Here is a 16,188-nt window from a genome sequence, read left to right as displayed (position 1 = left end):
CTAGAATAAGCATGGGTGATCGTGCCTTATTACAAAGGCAAAAAAGGCCTAGAGGATCCCTTGGTAATAATTCTGAATTTGATATTTATTTAACCACTATTTTCGAGTTTGGTGATAATAGTGCAGGTAAAGAATTTCCAGTACTTGATTGGTGGCGTCGACATGCAAATACTTTTCCCACTCTTGCACTAATTGCTAAACAAATTTTAGCAGCACCAGTCTCCACAGTTGCAGTTGAATAAGCTTTTAGTGCAGGTGGTAGTATATTAGATGAGACACGATCTAATATGGTTCCTGAATCATTAGAAGCTCAAACATGTTTAGATGATTGGATTAAGGCAGCCTTAAGGCAACAAGAGATCACACGTGAAGGAAATGAAGATTTATATGACATAGGAACCGATGGAACAACAACGGAATCGAGCGGTTGTGGAAGTGATTAGGGTAAGGGGGTTATCTAACTCTAAATAGAAGGTAAGAGAACTACGTGGGCTTTGATTCCTCTAAACCCCAAGAGGATACGTAGGCAACTTAATTTCTACAAAATTAAGTTCAAGCCCTTTTTCCTTTTTTTTTTAACTAAAATTAATTTAATCTCTTTTAATTTCTATCATTTTTTTAAATTAACTCTATACATTTCTTATTAATTTTTATTACAAATACAAATAATATCATTTTCTTCTTTTTTTTTTTTGAAATATTTATTTTACCAAATTTTTTTCTCCCATTTTTTGATCAAACCGTCATAAACCATCCCCCAAACCGCCCTAAACCGCCTCTTGAACCGCTCCAAACTGCCCAACTCTAAACCGCCTATTAAACTGTTTTAAACCGGGGCTCGAACCGAAACCGGCGGTTCACGAACCGCCCTTCAAACCGTCTCTTAGCGGTTCGGTTCAGGTTCAATATTTCTCTAAACCTAAACCGGCGGTTCAGGAACCGTAACCGGCGGTTCCTGGACCGTGGCCACTATATATATATATATATATATATATATTCTTAAATATTAAGGAATTTTATTTTTTTATTAAGTTAATAAAATTTTTATAATTAATAATTTTACAGAAGAAAAGTACCATTTAACAAAAATCACATGAGATGAATTGCAAAATTTCATTAATACTTTATTTGTTTTATGAAAAAATAATTTGTGTATGGAAAATATTTTCTAAAAATAATTTTAATGAAAATATTTTTCGTTATTTGGTTGTAATGTTAAATTAATGGTATGTGTTTATTTCATATATGCATAAGTATTTTTATATTTTAATAAAATTATCAAAATCTATAAAATGAAAAATAATTTCTCTTTTTAGGTAATATTTAGCATAAATGAATTTCACAAAATTTTATAGAATTCATTTATAAATATAAAATTCTAATATTTGGTTTAAATGAAAATTCATTTGAAATTCTTAATAGTCAATTTTATAAAATTTATTATATTTAAATTAAATTATATCAAAATTAATAAAATTTATAAATAAAATTTATAAATAAAATTTAAACTTAAAATTATATATATATTTCAAATGATAAAATTATCTTATTATTATATATCATTTTATTTTATTTTATTTATTTTAAATACAAAATTCATTCATTTCATATTTAATATAAAATATACTAAATAAATAAATTCATTAGTAAATAAATTTTATTATGAAATTCATTTACAAATAAAATGAATTTTATCATAAAATTAAAGCAAACAGGGTCTTAAAAAATAGAAGTTATTTAAAAAAAAAAAACTTAGTTTTTTCATTGATCAAAAAAATATTTTTTATTGACTAATTTTTTTGAGTGCTCTAAACGTTAAAAAATGTAAAAAATATTTTTCAAAAAAAAATTTCGTGAAACAAATGGAGTCTAAATCATCTTATTTTCCGTAATAAAGTAATTTTACTTTGTAATAAAAGCAAATAGCAGTAAAATATATCATTATATATATATATATTATTTTGCTATTATTATTATTATTATTATTATTATTATTATTATTATTATTATTATTATTATCTCCAACCTAATCAAAACGTGGTGCCCAAAATCTCATTTTTTTCCCCCAAAGATTCATTGCAATCCCTTAATAATTTCATGTACAAGGAAAAACAAGTGCAAACTCAACACATAAATAATCATTTTAAGATTGAAAATGCCTCCAATGATTAAAGTGTGCAACGTAATTTTCTTTTAAATAACAATTTTATTGCATAAAATGTCAAAATCACAATGGAGAATGAGAAATCATAAGCCTAACTCAAAGAGCCTATACCACAATATTACACAACAAAAATAAGATAATTATTTTAATATATTATAGATTTTTATTAAAATTATATTCTAAATTTTTATATCATTTATTCTAATAATGTCTCAAAATATCATTTTAATTAAAATTATTTTTTTTAATCTTTAAAATGAAAAGTCACTAAAATTTTTATAAAATTATCATATATATATACAACTCAACTCAACTCAACTAAGCCTTTATCCCAAAAATTTGGGGTCGGCTATATGGATTCGCTTTTTCCAATCTGAACGATTTTGGGTTAAATCCTCAGAAGTATAATAATTAATTTTACAATGATTTTCTTAGAAATAAATTTACATAAATATTAATTATATATAAATCAATTTAAAAAAATATTTCAATAAATAATCATTTGAAATTTAGTTAATGAAGTAATAAAATAAAAATAAGCAAGCATAAAATGAAGGCTCAGTCCTTATTTTATATATAATAATATAATTATTTGACTCTAAATCATATTTAATAAATGTTTTTAAATTTAAAGGCTATAATGATGATAAACTTTTAATTATCTGATTGATTTAAAATTTGACAGTTGACATGTAAAACAATAAATTTAATTAATAAATAAATTTTAAAGACTATAATAATTAGAAAAAATTTATTTTGAGATCATATGAAAATTATTTATTATGCGCATATATAATTAATTGGTTTAACCCATTTATATATGTGGATATATCCATATGCACGTAATTAAATTGTGCAATGTCATTTCTAAAAAAATAATGCAAGGTTCACATGTAAATCCTAAAAAATCATTTTTATATGATTATAATTAAGAATATTGTTATAAATAGCTTGTATGTTAGATAGTATAAAGAGAAATAATTCCTATATTGTTAAAATATAAAAAAGTGAAGGAATGACAAGAGTGAAATGTGTATAGAATTATATATATATATAAATAAGTATATATTATTCTATCATGGCACTTGTCACATATATGTGTGAAATAAAATAATTATCTTATTGTAATTTCCATAAATAAATTACGAACATATATGTTTATTAACAAGTAGATTTGTCTATTAATAGCAGACATGTCAATTCTATACAAACAGTCACAACTATTTGTATAGGTGTGTTAATAAACAGACATGTTTATTCTATACAAACAGTTATAACTATTTATATGGGTGTCTATTAATAAACATATATGTTTTTTACACAAACAGTTATATCTAGTAGAAATAGATAGATGTGTCTATCTAGAAAAGGTGCTATAACTTTTCATTCTTTATAAATATCGATGATTTTTTCAATCCAGATATATACTACTTCTATTTTTTCTTCTTTTCTTCTGGTTTCTTTAAGTTCGGTTCGTATAACGAGTTCTTAAGGGAAATCTTTATGAGTTGCTGTCTACAGATTTCAGGCTTTGTTGTATCCTGGAGGTATATTGTCATAAACTTGCAGCAATCTAGTGGGGACAATTAATACCTTAAAGATAGTGATTCATCACGCCTTAAGGCTTATAATACACCCACTGCATCAATAATTTTAAAGTATTAATCCCAATGGAGTCAAAGGTTATTTCCATGATGAATCAAGAGTTCATAAAATTTGATCATTTTAAGGAACTAATTATGTTCACTGAGAAGGTGAAAGCAGATCAGGAAAAGAAGATGAATTGCCATGCAGAGGTCATATTCTCAATAACTCTTCAGATATGCTATAAGATTTGTTTACCTTTGTCAAGTCTCCAAAGGAAATCTAGAATTCGTTAAAATTCGAATATAATACAGAAAAAAAAGTATGGATAAATTTCTAATTATGAAATATTTTGAATTCTAAATACTTGATAATATGTCTGTTATGGATAAGTCCATAAGTTGCATATCTTTGTTTCAAAGTTTAAGGATTTAAAAGTGGTAGTTCCTAAATCACTGCAATTATGAGAAATAATAGCACATTATACTTCTAGTTTGAATGTTTATAGGAAGAAATTACTGTATGCCACATACGATTTTTCTCGTAAACAGATTCAGAAACACTTACACATTAAAAGTTTTTTATGTGATAATTTGTCTTTAGGTTGACGACATGCTTATAATTAGAAGAAATATAAGGTTATATTATAATGCTAAAGCTCATGGTGAATGTGTTAAAGAAGGTAATAAGATTTATGTGCATAAGTCGAAAAACAATTTTTATATGCATAAATCCTAATTTATATTGATTGTGTCTATCACTAACTAGGTGGGGATATTGTTAAAAATATTAGTGATAGGAAAATTTGTTTCATTTTGAAATAGTTATGTCTATTCATTAAAAAGCATTAAAATAAACTATTTATTACCGATAGTTATATTTTTTTTAAAAGGTATAAATGAACAAATATAATTGTTCTAAAAGATACAAAGTGAATGATTGTATCTATTTTAAGAGGTATGAGTGAATGGTTGTATCTATTCTAAGAGGTATAAGTGAACAGTTGTATATGTTCTAAGAGGTATAAGTGAACAGATGTAATTGTTCTAAGAGATACAAAGTGAACAGTTGCATATGTTGTAAAAGGTATAAGTGAACAAATGTAATTGTTCTAAGAGATACAAAGTGAACAGTTTTAGCTTGGTGCTTTATTATTGGATACTCTCATTTTAAACAAGTTATGGAGCAATTTATTTCTGTAAATAAGGTACATATATAGACTGTGAATTATTTATGTAGTTTATGTTTTAAACATGTAATTATATGGTTGACTAGTGAAAAAAATATGGTGGAGATCCTAGGGTTATAAAAATGCCAATTGGATAAGTAGTACTAAGGATAATAAGTCAACCTTTGGTTGGGTGTTCACTTTAGGTGGAGGTTCTGTTTCTTAGGCATCAAAGAAACAAGCTTGTATAACTTATTCTATGGTGGCATTCGAATTTATAACTTTAGAAAATGTTGGTAAAGAAGTAGAATGGTTGAAAAACTTGTTACCAGATATTAAGTTGTGGCCACAACCTGTGCCATCTATTTCTTTATATTGTGATAGTTAAATCATGATGGCTAAAGCTTATAGTAAAATATACAATTGAAAGTATATAAATATAAGCTTAAGACATGAAAATATAAGACAATTAGTCTCTAATGGTGTTATTACCATATTTATGTTAAATCCTATAATAATCTAGCAAATCCTTTAATAAAAGGGCTTTCAAGAGTTATGATCATAAGTACATGTGCTGATTAGGATTTAGAATATTTCATTAAATTTACTAATGATGGGAACCATACTTTATAGTATTATTACTAAATAAAGTTTAAAGGGTAATAATAAGTCATTAGTAAATATTGTAATTAAGTACTTAGTATATTAAGTTAATGGAATGAGGATGAGTATTTATACTCTTAATGAAGTTTAATATTAATACAAAAGAAACTTCACCTATATGAACATAGAAAGTGGTGCTGTTTCAACAAAAGTGAGAATAACTTTTGTAAATGTTCATGAAAACAGGAGGTAGCACAAAGCCATATTCGTGCTAAAATTTTGGTGAACTTTTTAAGTCGAACTAATTGATTTGTGTGTGTAGTATTTCCGGTTTTATTTAATAGAAATCTAAGTTTAAGCTAAGACTACCATGATTTCTTTAGAACTTTGAAATACTTATACTAAAGAAAAGTTTAAATCGAAAGATACTTTTCATTATGCATGAAACAATGATATCTAACAATACAAGCTAAGTGGGGGATTGTTATAAATAGCTTGTAAATTAGATAATATAGAGAGAAATAATTCATATATTATTAAAATATAAGAAAGTGAAGGAATGACAAGAATGAAATGTATATAGAATTATATATATATATATATGTAAATATATATTATTCTATTATGACACTTGGCACGTATATGTGTGAAATAAAATAATTATCTTATTGTAATTTCTGTAAATAAATTATGAATAGATATGTTTATTAACAAGTAGATATGTCTATTAATAAACAGACATGTTAATTCTATACAAACAGTTAGGTGTCTGTTAATAAACAAATATGTCTATTCTATATAAACAGTCATAACTATTTGTATAGGTGTCTGTTAATAAACAGATATGTCTTTTACACAAACAGTTGTATCTATTAGAGATAAATAGATGTGTCTATCTAGAAAAGGTGACATAACTTTTCATTCTTTATAAATATGGATGAGTTTTTCAATCCAGATATACACCACTTCTACTTCTTCTTCTTTTCTTCTAGTTTTTTTAAATTCGATTCATATAAAGAATTCTTAAGAGAAATCTTCATGAGTTGTTGTCTGCAGATTTCAGGCTTTGTTGTATTCTGGAGGTATATTACCATAACCTTGCAGCAATCTAGCGGGGGTAATTAATACCTTAAATATAGTGATTCATCATGCCTTAAAGCCTATTCTACACCCACTGCCTCAACAAATATAATCAAGCCGAGTTACGCTAATACATTTAAACACTATATTGTGGTATAAATGACCCTATTCGGTAATAGTTTTTAAGATAACATTTCGGTGACATAATATATAATTTATCTTAGTGTTTAGAGGTTAAGAGAATAATTCAAGAAAAGCCATCCTTCCTAACTTTTAGAGGTTGAGGGAGCGTTTTGATTAGAATCAATAAGATTTTATCACTATTTTTATATTTAACAGCTAATCTAACAATTATTTTTACTGAATATTTACACTTTAACAGCTATATAACTAGCTAACATCTAACAACTAACAATTTATAAAATAGTTGACAGCTATTAAAATAGCTAATAGCTACTAAAATAGTTAATATTATCGAACAAGACCTAAAAATGTAGTATTTTGATTAGAGTCAAAATATTAAACACTTGCCCAATAGGAAAATGATCATGTTTAATATGGACTTTTAAGTTTTAGAAATTAAATTAAATCAAATTGAATTGAGTTTTAAATTTGGAGTTCTAAAATCAAACTCAATTTAATAAAATAGTTACAATATTTGAATTTAATTCGATAATTATAAGTAAAATATAAATTAAAACAAATAAATTTGATTAAGTTTAAATTAAAAATTAATTAATATTTTTAGTCATTTATTAATGCATAAATGTAAACATATAATGTTAAGTAAAAACAGATATTCCTCTTTAAATTTAAAAAGAAATATTTTATTGTTTGAAAATTCTATATTTAAATTACTATTAATAAATTAAATGATATTCAATATTTAAACTTTATTATATTTTAGCAACTCCGCTAAAACATTATATACTTTGTTTTTGAGAAGTAAACATTATACACATTTAAGTTTTTATTTTGAATAATATTTTAATAAAATTTGAAAATTACAGCATTTAGATATAAAGAATTAAATATCATAAAATATTTTAAAATAAAGATTTAGACTTCATTTATTTTACATAAAACATTTTTCTTGAAAAATATTTTTCTTGTTTTTTTATTGTATTACAGGGAAATCATTTTTACAATCATAAAAAAATATTCTCTAAATTTGGGAAAAAAAAATCCTAATTTAAAATTTAAAAATTATTTTCTTATTTTTTAAATCAAATATTTTCTGTAACATCCCGAATTTTTTTAAATAAAAATTATATTTTAACTTTTGGTATTGTGAGCTTCAAGCAGGTGTTTTCATTTTGAAGAAATTTCACTGGTGATCGGGACTGCATTTTCATGCCAGACACATAGGCTACGGGACTCACTTTGGAAGTGGCTCAATATTACAGTGATTTTCACTATTTTCAAAAGCCCCGGAAGCATTTTATGTGTTAGAATTGGCATAGGTAAATCCGAACTCCAAATGCCTCATTTTACCTAAGATTAAGTTTATAATAAAATTTCATAAAATATTTGTGGGTAGCTAGAAAATTATGATTTCAATTGTATTAGTATAATAGCATTGTTAAGAACTGCAGGGCATAATTATAGAATTTTTAGGGTTAGCTTCGATATTTTTGCAAAATATTAGTTTTAAACTTAATAGCTGAACAATGTAAATATATGAGTTTTGGCTGTTGTGGCAGGCCCAGGAGGGGCATGATAATATTGTTGTATTGTGGGCTTAAGGCCTTTGGATTAGGAAGTGTTGTTTGAGTTATTTTGCAGGTTGGGTAGGTTCTAGATATCGAAAAAATTCTGCCGGATTTCTGGCATAAATTAGAGTGTCTTTTGACTTTTCAAATCTTTGTTTTATGTTAATGCTAATAAATTCATAATATAATTGTTTAGGTGACCAGAGCCAACTTTCTTCTTCTGCTTAGCTGCTACAGTAATCTCCGGTTGATCTGTGAGTAGATATTGATTTTATTTATAATTTCAATATTATTATATATTCAAGGCATGCCCATGTATTCACTTATAAATGTATGTGTATAGCTAAATTTTAGGCACAGTTTGTATTATATCTTTAACTTACAAACTTGTTGTGGGTGTCACCCTAAGATAATTTGGAGCTATGTGCGTGTGTCGGCGTGCATATGATGTGATATTGGATATGGGTATGATGGATAGAATGGTTGGAGTTTGACTCGCTGGGACCCGATCCTTTTTTAGGATAAATCAGGGTGAGTGCGGTTTTGAGTTGATCTCGCTGACCCCTACATTTAGATTATTAAGAGAAAGTCCAGCTTAAGTTGATCTCGCTAGCAGGTATTGGATTAAGAGAGCTGTATAGGGGATCAGCTCCCATACTTATATACAGTGATGTGACACACGGTGTGTGAATACTCCAAATTATCTTTTATGCAAGTATTGTCTAAATTTGATTGAATATGTCTGTATATGTTGCATTTTATACTTAGGGATGCATTAACCTTAGATAGTTATATAAATTGTATTTAAAATCAATATCTTACTCTACGAGTCGAACGCTCACTCCTGTTCAACTATTTTTCCTCAGGAGACAGGAGGATTCTTTGAGATTAACCTATTTATTTTCTCGCAGGTTTACCAACAACCGTTTAATTGTATTTTTCTTTTCTTGTTTTTAATTTAGAAGCTCCGCATGTGCGAGAAGTGTTTTAATTTTATTTGGATTGTAATAATTCATTTCTTTTGAAGTTGTAAATATATTATATGGACAAGTGAGATGTGTGAAATGGATATATACTCTAGATGGGGAAGCTGAGCTCCCATTTGATCATTTTGTCTGCTTAAGGATCGTGAAGGTGAGCTGAGCTTCCTAATGATTTCTGATTACAGGTGGAGTAAGTTAAGATCATCCCGTTGGATAGTCTAATTTATGGTAGCACTCTGTCCGTTTATTTTCTTAAAATTATACTACAGTTATAGATTTTATAGTTGGACTAGGAATAGTTAGGCTTACTATTGACTTTAGGGACCTCATACTGATCCAAATACTAGTGTTAGTCTGACCCAGAATTTGAATCGTGACATTTTCTCTAATGTTTATTTGATTATCATTGGTATTTTGTTTTGGGTTGTGAGCTTACCCGGGCTTTTAGATTATTGAGACTAGTGACCTATTAGCATCTTTAGGTTTTTTTTCTTGTTTTTTTTTTTTTTTAATTCACTTAGTTTTTGACAGTAAATTTAATTATTTTCCAATTATTATTAACATCATACAAGAAAATAATCTATTTCTTACAAGTAAATTATTTTATGTAAAAAACTAAAGTTTTAGAGGATATTTAGTTTGATTTATAAGTTAATTAAATCTACCTAAAGTAGAAAGTTATAAATAAATTGACGTTAGAGTTAGTTTTTAATGTCATACCAATTAATGTTTGAGATATATTTACTTATGGTTTATTTATTTATTTTAAAATTACTCTTTAATTAAATAAAAAATTATATTATCCTAATAAATTTTAAAAATATTAACATAATCTTATTTTAACAACCACAATACCAAATTTATGCTCATATATTAAATTTAACAAATGATATTACTTTTAAACACTTTTTAACTAAATATATAAATTATTTAAAAATTAATTTTAATTAATCATTTATTTATTTTTAAATCAAATTTCAAATTAAAAAATAAATTTAAAATTAAAAGTTAAAAAAAAAATCAAATCGAATACCATCTTAATAATACAAAAAAAAAAGTTAAAAAAAAAAACCACTTGCCGGAGGCTTACTATAAGAAAGAGACAACAACGATGAAGCGGAAAAAAGGCGGTCAATACTTCCAGTTACGGGTAACCAGAAATTTCGCCCCGTGAGTCTCATTCTCTCTAAATTTTTTGCTTTTTCTCAGATTTTAAAAAAAAAAAAAAATCTCCGAAGCCTCAAGCTATTCCTACCTTACTCAGTAAGTCATACCAACAATCTTTTCATCACTTTCCCAAAAGTTTATCATTTGATAATTTTCAAGGCAATATCAACCAAACCCTTTTCATTATTTTTAGCCAAGGAACAAAGCTAGCTAGCTAGCTAGCTACCAGCTTGATCTGTCATGTCTATATTGGCTCCATATGTGTTCTTCTTGCTCTTAACCTCTGTGTTTTCACCTAATAAGGTGATGGTTTTTGGGTCCCCTGATCAAGATCAAAGCTTCAAGAGACCTGATCCTCTGCGTGGCTTCAAGAATTATAATGGAGGCTATAATGTTACTGACAAACATTACTTGGCTGTAAGCTTCATTCTTTCATCATATATTGTTTTGACTTTTTTTTCCTCAAAGAAATGATTATGCATGTGTGGTTTTTAATCATGCCTCAGTCTGCGGTATTTACAGGAGTGCATTCTTATGCAATTGCTGGTGTGTGGCTGTTATGTGGGTTGGGATTTGGAATTGTTTTCACCTGGAAAATTTTGAGGAGAAGCGACTCTTCCCACGTTAAAGACTATTTGAATCATCACTATTTGTTGATGTTCTTGATCATCATCCTCTTCACATTATTGGCCATGTAAGTATCTCAGAGCCCAACTCAAATATTCTCAAATGAGGCCCATCTGCCTCTGATTTTATAGCCCAAAAATCTGTTTGCAGCTGTTTTATTCTGGTTTCTCCGTTCATTTGTATTCAGAATTGCCACTAGTCTGGTCCTGGCTGCCAATGAGAGCGCCTTCTACAGAACCAATAAATTTATGCGGACGATTGTGGAGGTAGGCAAAGACACCCACCGAAAGATTCACAAAGTAATCATAGCAATGATAGAAATGCAGCATCTTTTACGCCCATATGATCCAGCTACCTCTGTGCGCTTTTATACCATAACCCATCTTCTTGCAAGGGAAGCACAAGCTATTCGAGATATTGTTCAAAAGAGTGGCCGTGCAATTGATCTCGCAATTCATACTTCGTAAGCATCAATTTTTCTTCTTCTTTGAACCATAAATAACCTAAAGTTTAATGCTTTTTCATAATCCATGCATGTCCTTCTATCTGATTTTAGGCACATATTGCATCTTGTGGTTGTGACCATCAACTTGGTGCTCTTGTTGACTTCCTTAGGTAAATTTTATACCATGTTTTTTGGCTTAAATTTTATATCCCAAGTTTTATCTCTTGTTTTGAAGTTTAGTGCTCTTTATTAATCATCTGGTGGATTCTGACAAACATTCAACTAAAACTAATTAACTTGGTTAGACTAATGGATTGGTGCTTTGGCTCAGTTCTGCTTCTGTTGCATTGGCACCCTGGATTTATCACGTAATTTTCAAGCTTAATCTCATTAATTACATAACTTATATCTTACATTACAGACTTTTCCTCCCTCTCTTATTTTTTCTACTTTTATTCCAGAATAATTTTTGTCTGCTGGATCTTAACAACTATATGCTGGGCTTTGACAGGCTTCGATTTCTTCCTCCAAACGTAAGTATATTAATCAATTAATACTCTTTAATTTTACTTTACTCTTGATTACCATTTCATTTTTCTTGTTTGATTATCTTCTTCAATATAATTAAATTGTATATAATCATTTTGCCAAGCAGTTTTGTGTACGATACTTGTACAGCATTTCAGGATTTCGAACAAGACCCCCAGAATTGTAGTCTGAGCTCCATGATACCTTGCATGGATTCATCATCTTCAGATCAGCTCCTGATAGAAATTGGCAGCACCATCCATAATTTTGTTTCTAAGGTACTAAATTGATTTATCAATTATCTAGATGAAAGTGTGAGACCTCTTATATATACTTTGATCTTTTCTCCAATTGCAATACCCTTTTTTTTCCCAGTTGAACTGGAAAATGGAAGAATTATATGTGTTGCTTCCGTCAGAGGGAAACATTATGGATTTAGTAGGAGTTAAGAAGATATGTGACCCTTTCTCAGGACCACCAAATTATACATACATCCCTGAGAGCTGCTCAAAGGATAGCATTTCAATCCAGGATATTCCAAATGTAAGTTGCATTTCAGTATATATGGGTAATGGTCTGAAATACAGAATCCTTGAATTGGTTATTAACTATTTATAGTACTACATGTTCTGCCATTTTTGTAATGCTTTGGTAATCTTCCCTGACATGGTACAAAAATTCATGGATGAGTACATGATGTCACATTGAATGGGATAAATTTGTTATGTAAGTAGCATTTGTTCAGTGATACTATTACATAAAAGATTTGTTAAAATTTCCCTAATTAGCTTACCTTTTGTGTGAAAAATCATCTGTAGATCCTTTCAAGACTCACATGTTACCAAGATAATTCCCCTGAAACATGCACAAGAGAAGGAAAGATTATTCCTGAGAGCATTTCTAACATGGCTTTGGCTTACAGTCGTTCTGTTCAGAATATGTTAAGTATATATCCAGATTTAGAGAGCTTGGCAAGATGCATTGTTGTCAAGACTGCTTTCTCTGATGTTGTTAAGCACCAGTGCAAGTCATTTAAAGCTTCGATTCGAATGTTATGGTCATCGATGTTCTCTCTTTCAGTCTTTATGATGATTTTAGTATTAATTTGGGTAGCTAAAGCTTATCAAGAAAGAGGTAGATGCTTCTCCAGATGTTCCATTGTCCCTGATAGACCTTAAGAAATTTGGAAAATATCAAGATATGTAGTAAGTTTGCTAAAGAAGAAAGGAAGTGTGAGTTATGTAGTAAGTTTCCTAAAGAAGAAAGGAAGTGTGAGTTATACTGTAAGTTTCCTAGAGAAGAAAGGAAGAGTGGGTTATACTTTGTTTATAGCAATTGTCAAATATTTAGCAAGGTCGTGAGAGAATTATGATGGTTCTAAAATGTAAATTATATGGATTTTTTTTTAAAATAAACTTGAATTAGAAATCTTACAGACTCTAATTTTATTGAGTTAATGCTCATTTCTAAATTATATGAAGATTTTGTACAACATGAAAGGAAAAATAAAATAAAACCACGAGTAGCCTGATTAATCTTATTCATATGAGAAAGGGAAAGGGCTACGACGACGAACACCACAAAGAAGCAGAACTTTTTCATGGATTCTCATCATTGTCTTCACCATCATTTTCTTTATCATTAGTGCCTCCAAGTCCTGAGAAACTCGTTAACTTCTCCAATAATGGCAGCCAGGGTAATTCTCAGCTTCCATCTCGATAAACAACTCTTATCGTAGAAAGTGACCATGACATTTCATCTGAGAATATTAAAATAAAGATAGGTTAGAGAGACATAGTGCAAGAGATTCTTCTAATTAAGATCTCATACTGGCCATTCAATTGAATCTTGTTGGAAAATTTCTATTCCTCGATTTATCATTAATTTAATGTATAAATATATTTTTTTAATTAATATTTAAATTTTTGTAACTTAATTTATTATAAATTTAATACATAAATATATTAAATTTATATTTTTAATATTTAATAAATAATTTCATAAAATATTTATATCTTTAATATATTATGAACAAGTATAAATAAAAAAATCCTACAATATTTGTATATATGAGAATTCACAGGCCTCAGCTTTGTCGTTTCCGCAATCTTTGAATAGTTGGGCCTGGGGGCACTAATATGTTCAAGTTAATCTAGGCTCAGGCCTACGCCTTGTTGTTTCATATTCTTTTAACAGTTGGGCGTGGGGCACTATTTCATTTAAGTTAATTTAGATTCTATCATTGAGTGAAGGACAACATTGATTTTGATTAAATTACTCTTTATTATTTATAATATTTATAATTATATTTTTTAATATTTAATTTAATTTTAAAATTTATATAAATTTAAAGTTTTTAATATTTAAAATTTAATTATTTAATATAAATTTAAAATTTTTAATTCTATTTATATTTAAAGTTTACTTAATTAAATTTTTATTATAATATAATTTGAAATAAAATTTTATAAAAATACCTTAATGATTTATATTATTTATAAAAATAAAAAGATATTTTATTTATGTAAATGACTTTTTTTTAATGAATCTTAATAATTTTTATCTCTATCTTATAATTATTTATATAAAATTATTTTAATGCAATTATATTAAATTTATGTAAAAAAAAATAAAAGAATTTATTTTTTGTGAGCCAAATATATTAATTCTTTCATTAGTGCTTTTAAAATTTTCATTTAATTTAATTTCTTATAAGTTTAATAAAAAAATATTTCATATAAAATAAATTTATATTTTTCTTAATTATAGATATATAAAATTCTTAATTATTACATTAATATATAAAGTAATTCTGAGTTTATATATATATATATTCAACAACGGACAAAAAAATTTATATTCAGTGATTTACAAAAAATATTTAATTAGTATGTAATATATATATTAAAATTATATAAAGCTAAAAGTTTTAAATAATCTATAATTACTTATAAAATATAAAAAAATAAATTATAATATATAAAATATTTAAATAGATAAATATATATATATTATTTAAAAATTAATAATTAATAGAATATATTAAGTTTAAATTTAATTATAAAATTCATATAATTAATAGGATGATTATAACTTATAATACTGATTTTTTTACTATAATATTATCATAACTCAGTAAATAATGAATAAATATAAAAAAATTAAAAATCATACTTTGAATATAAAATTATTATTTCGATTTAATAAATTTATATTTAAATATCAACATAAATTGATAATTTGATTAAAAAAAGTCACAATTTTGATATGAATACAATAATTACATTATTTAATATAATTTTTATTTATATGGATTTAATAAATTTTTTATTAAAATTTGATGTTTACTCTTAGAAAATAATCATAAAAAAGTTTAATTTAAAAATATGTTGTAAGTTAATTTGATAAAATATTTTACTATAAACTAAATAATTATCTGTATATTTTTTACTGTAATCATTTTAATTAAAAATAATAATATATTAATATCTGAATTTTTTTATTCTATTAGTATTGATTTTTTTTATTTTTTATATAAAAAAAACATTTTAGTCATTAATTTATTATTTATAAATAATTTATTAATATTAATATATTATTCAATCTTATTTTTAAAGTTTTTCCCCATATTATAAAAAAAATTAAATTATGTAAAATATTATATATTAAATAAAAATTAATTATATTGATACTTGTTGATATGAATGTGCACAATTAATTTTATTAAATGAAATAATAAAATTAAAAATAATTAGAAATAAAAAAAATTAATATTATATAAAATTATACTAAATTAAATTTATTTTACTGTTATATATATAAACTCTTAAATAATATTGAAAAATGTTTAAAATTTTCACGTTGATTATATACGTTTTATGAAAATTATAAAATAATAAAAATTAATTAATTTTGATAAATTTAACACTTATAGATCAACAAAATAATAAATAGTTAAAGTTATATATTTATAAAACGCTTATAATTATAAAATTATATTATAATAATAAATTTTTCATTATAAATTTCATCTCTATAATTTCTTATTTTCATTAATATACATTCATTTTCATTAACTTAATATAAAAATAATTAGTGCGTATACAACATAAATATCACGAAAAAAT

The 16,188-nt window shown here is 26.0% G+C and overlaps 1 protein-coding gene across 1 annotated transcript; it reads left to right on the top strand.

Annotated features, from left to right (window-relative positions):
* The first annotated feature begins 10,403 nt into the window (after nt 1-10,403).
* Nucleotides 10,404-13,489, top strand: LOC110652349 (uncharacterized). The gene is made up of 10 exons (XM_021807915.2): nt 10,404-10,557; nt 10,765-10,878; nt 10,968-11,155; nt 11,276-11,551; nt 11,645-11,703; nt 11,865-11,901; nt 11,995-12,066; nt 12,189-12,339; nt 12,437-12,604; nt 12,880-13,489. Exons 2-10 carry the CDS (start codon nt 10,768-10,770, stop codon nt 13,237-13,239), a joined length of 1,422 nt encoding a protein of 473 aa, XP_021663607.1. The 5' UTR covers nt 10,404-10,557; nt 10,765-10,767; the 3' UTR covers nt 13,240-13,489.
* Nucleotides 13,490-16,188: the final 2,699 nt, after the last annotated feature.

Source organism: Hevea brasiliensis, chromosome 7 (genome assembly GCF_030052815.1).
Source record: "Hevea brasiliensis isolate MT/VB/25A 57/8 chromosome 7, ASM3005281v1, whole genome shotgun sequence".
Taxonomy (NCBI): domain Eukaryota; kingdom Viridiplantae; phylum Streptophyta; class Magnoliopsida; order Malpighiales; family Euphorbiaceae; genus Hevea; species Hevea brasiliensis.
Note: the sequence above shows the minus strand (reverse complement) of the source record. Positions and strands in the feature narration are given on the sequence as shown.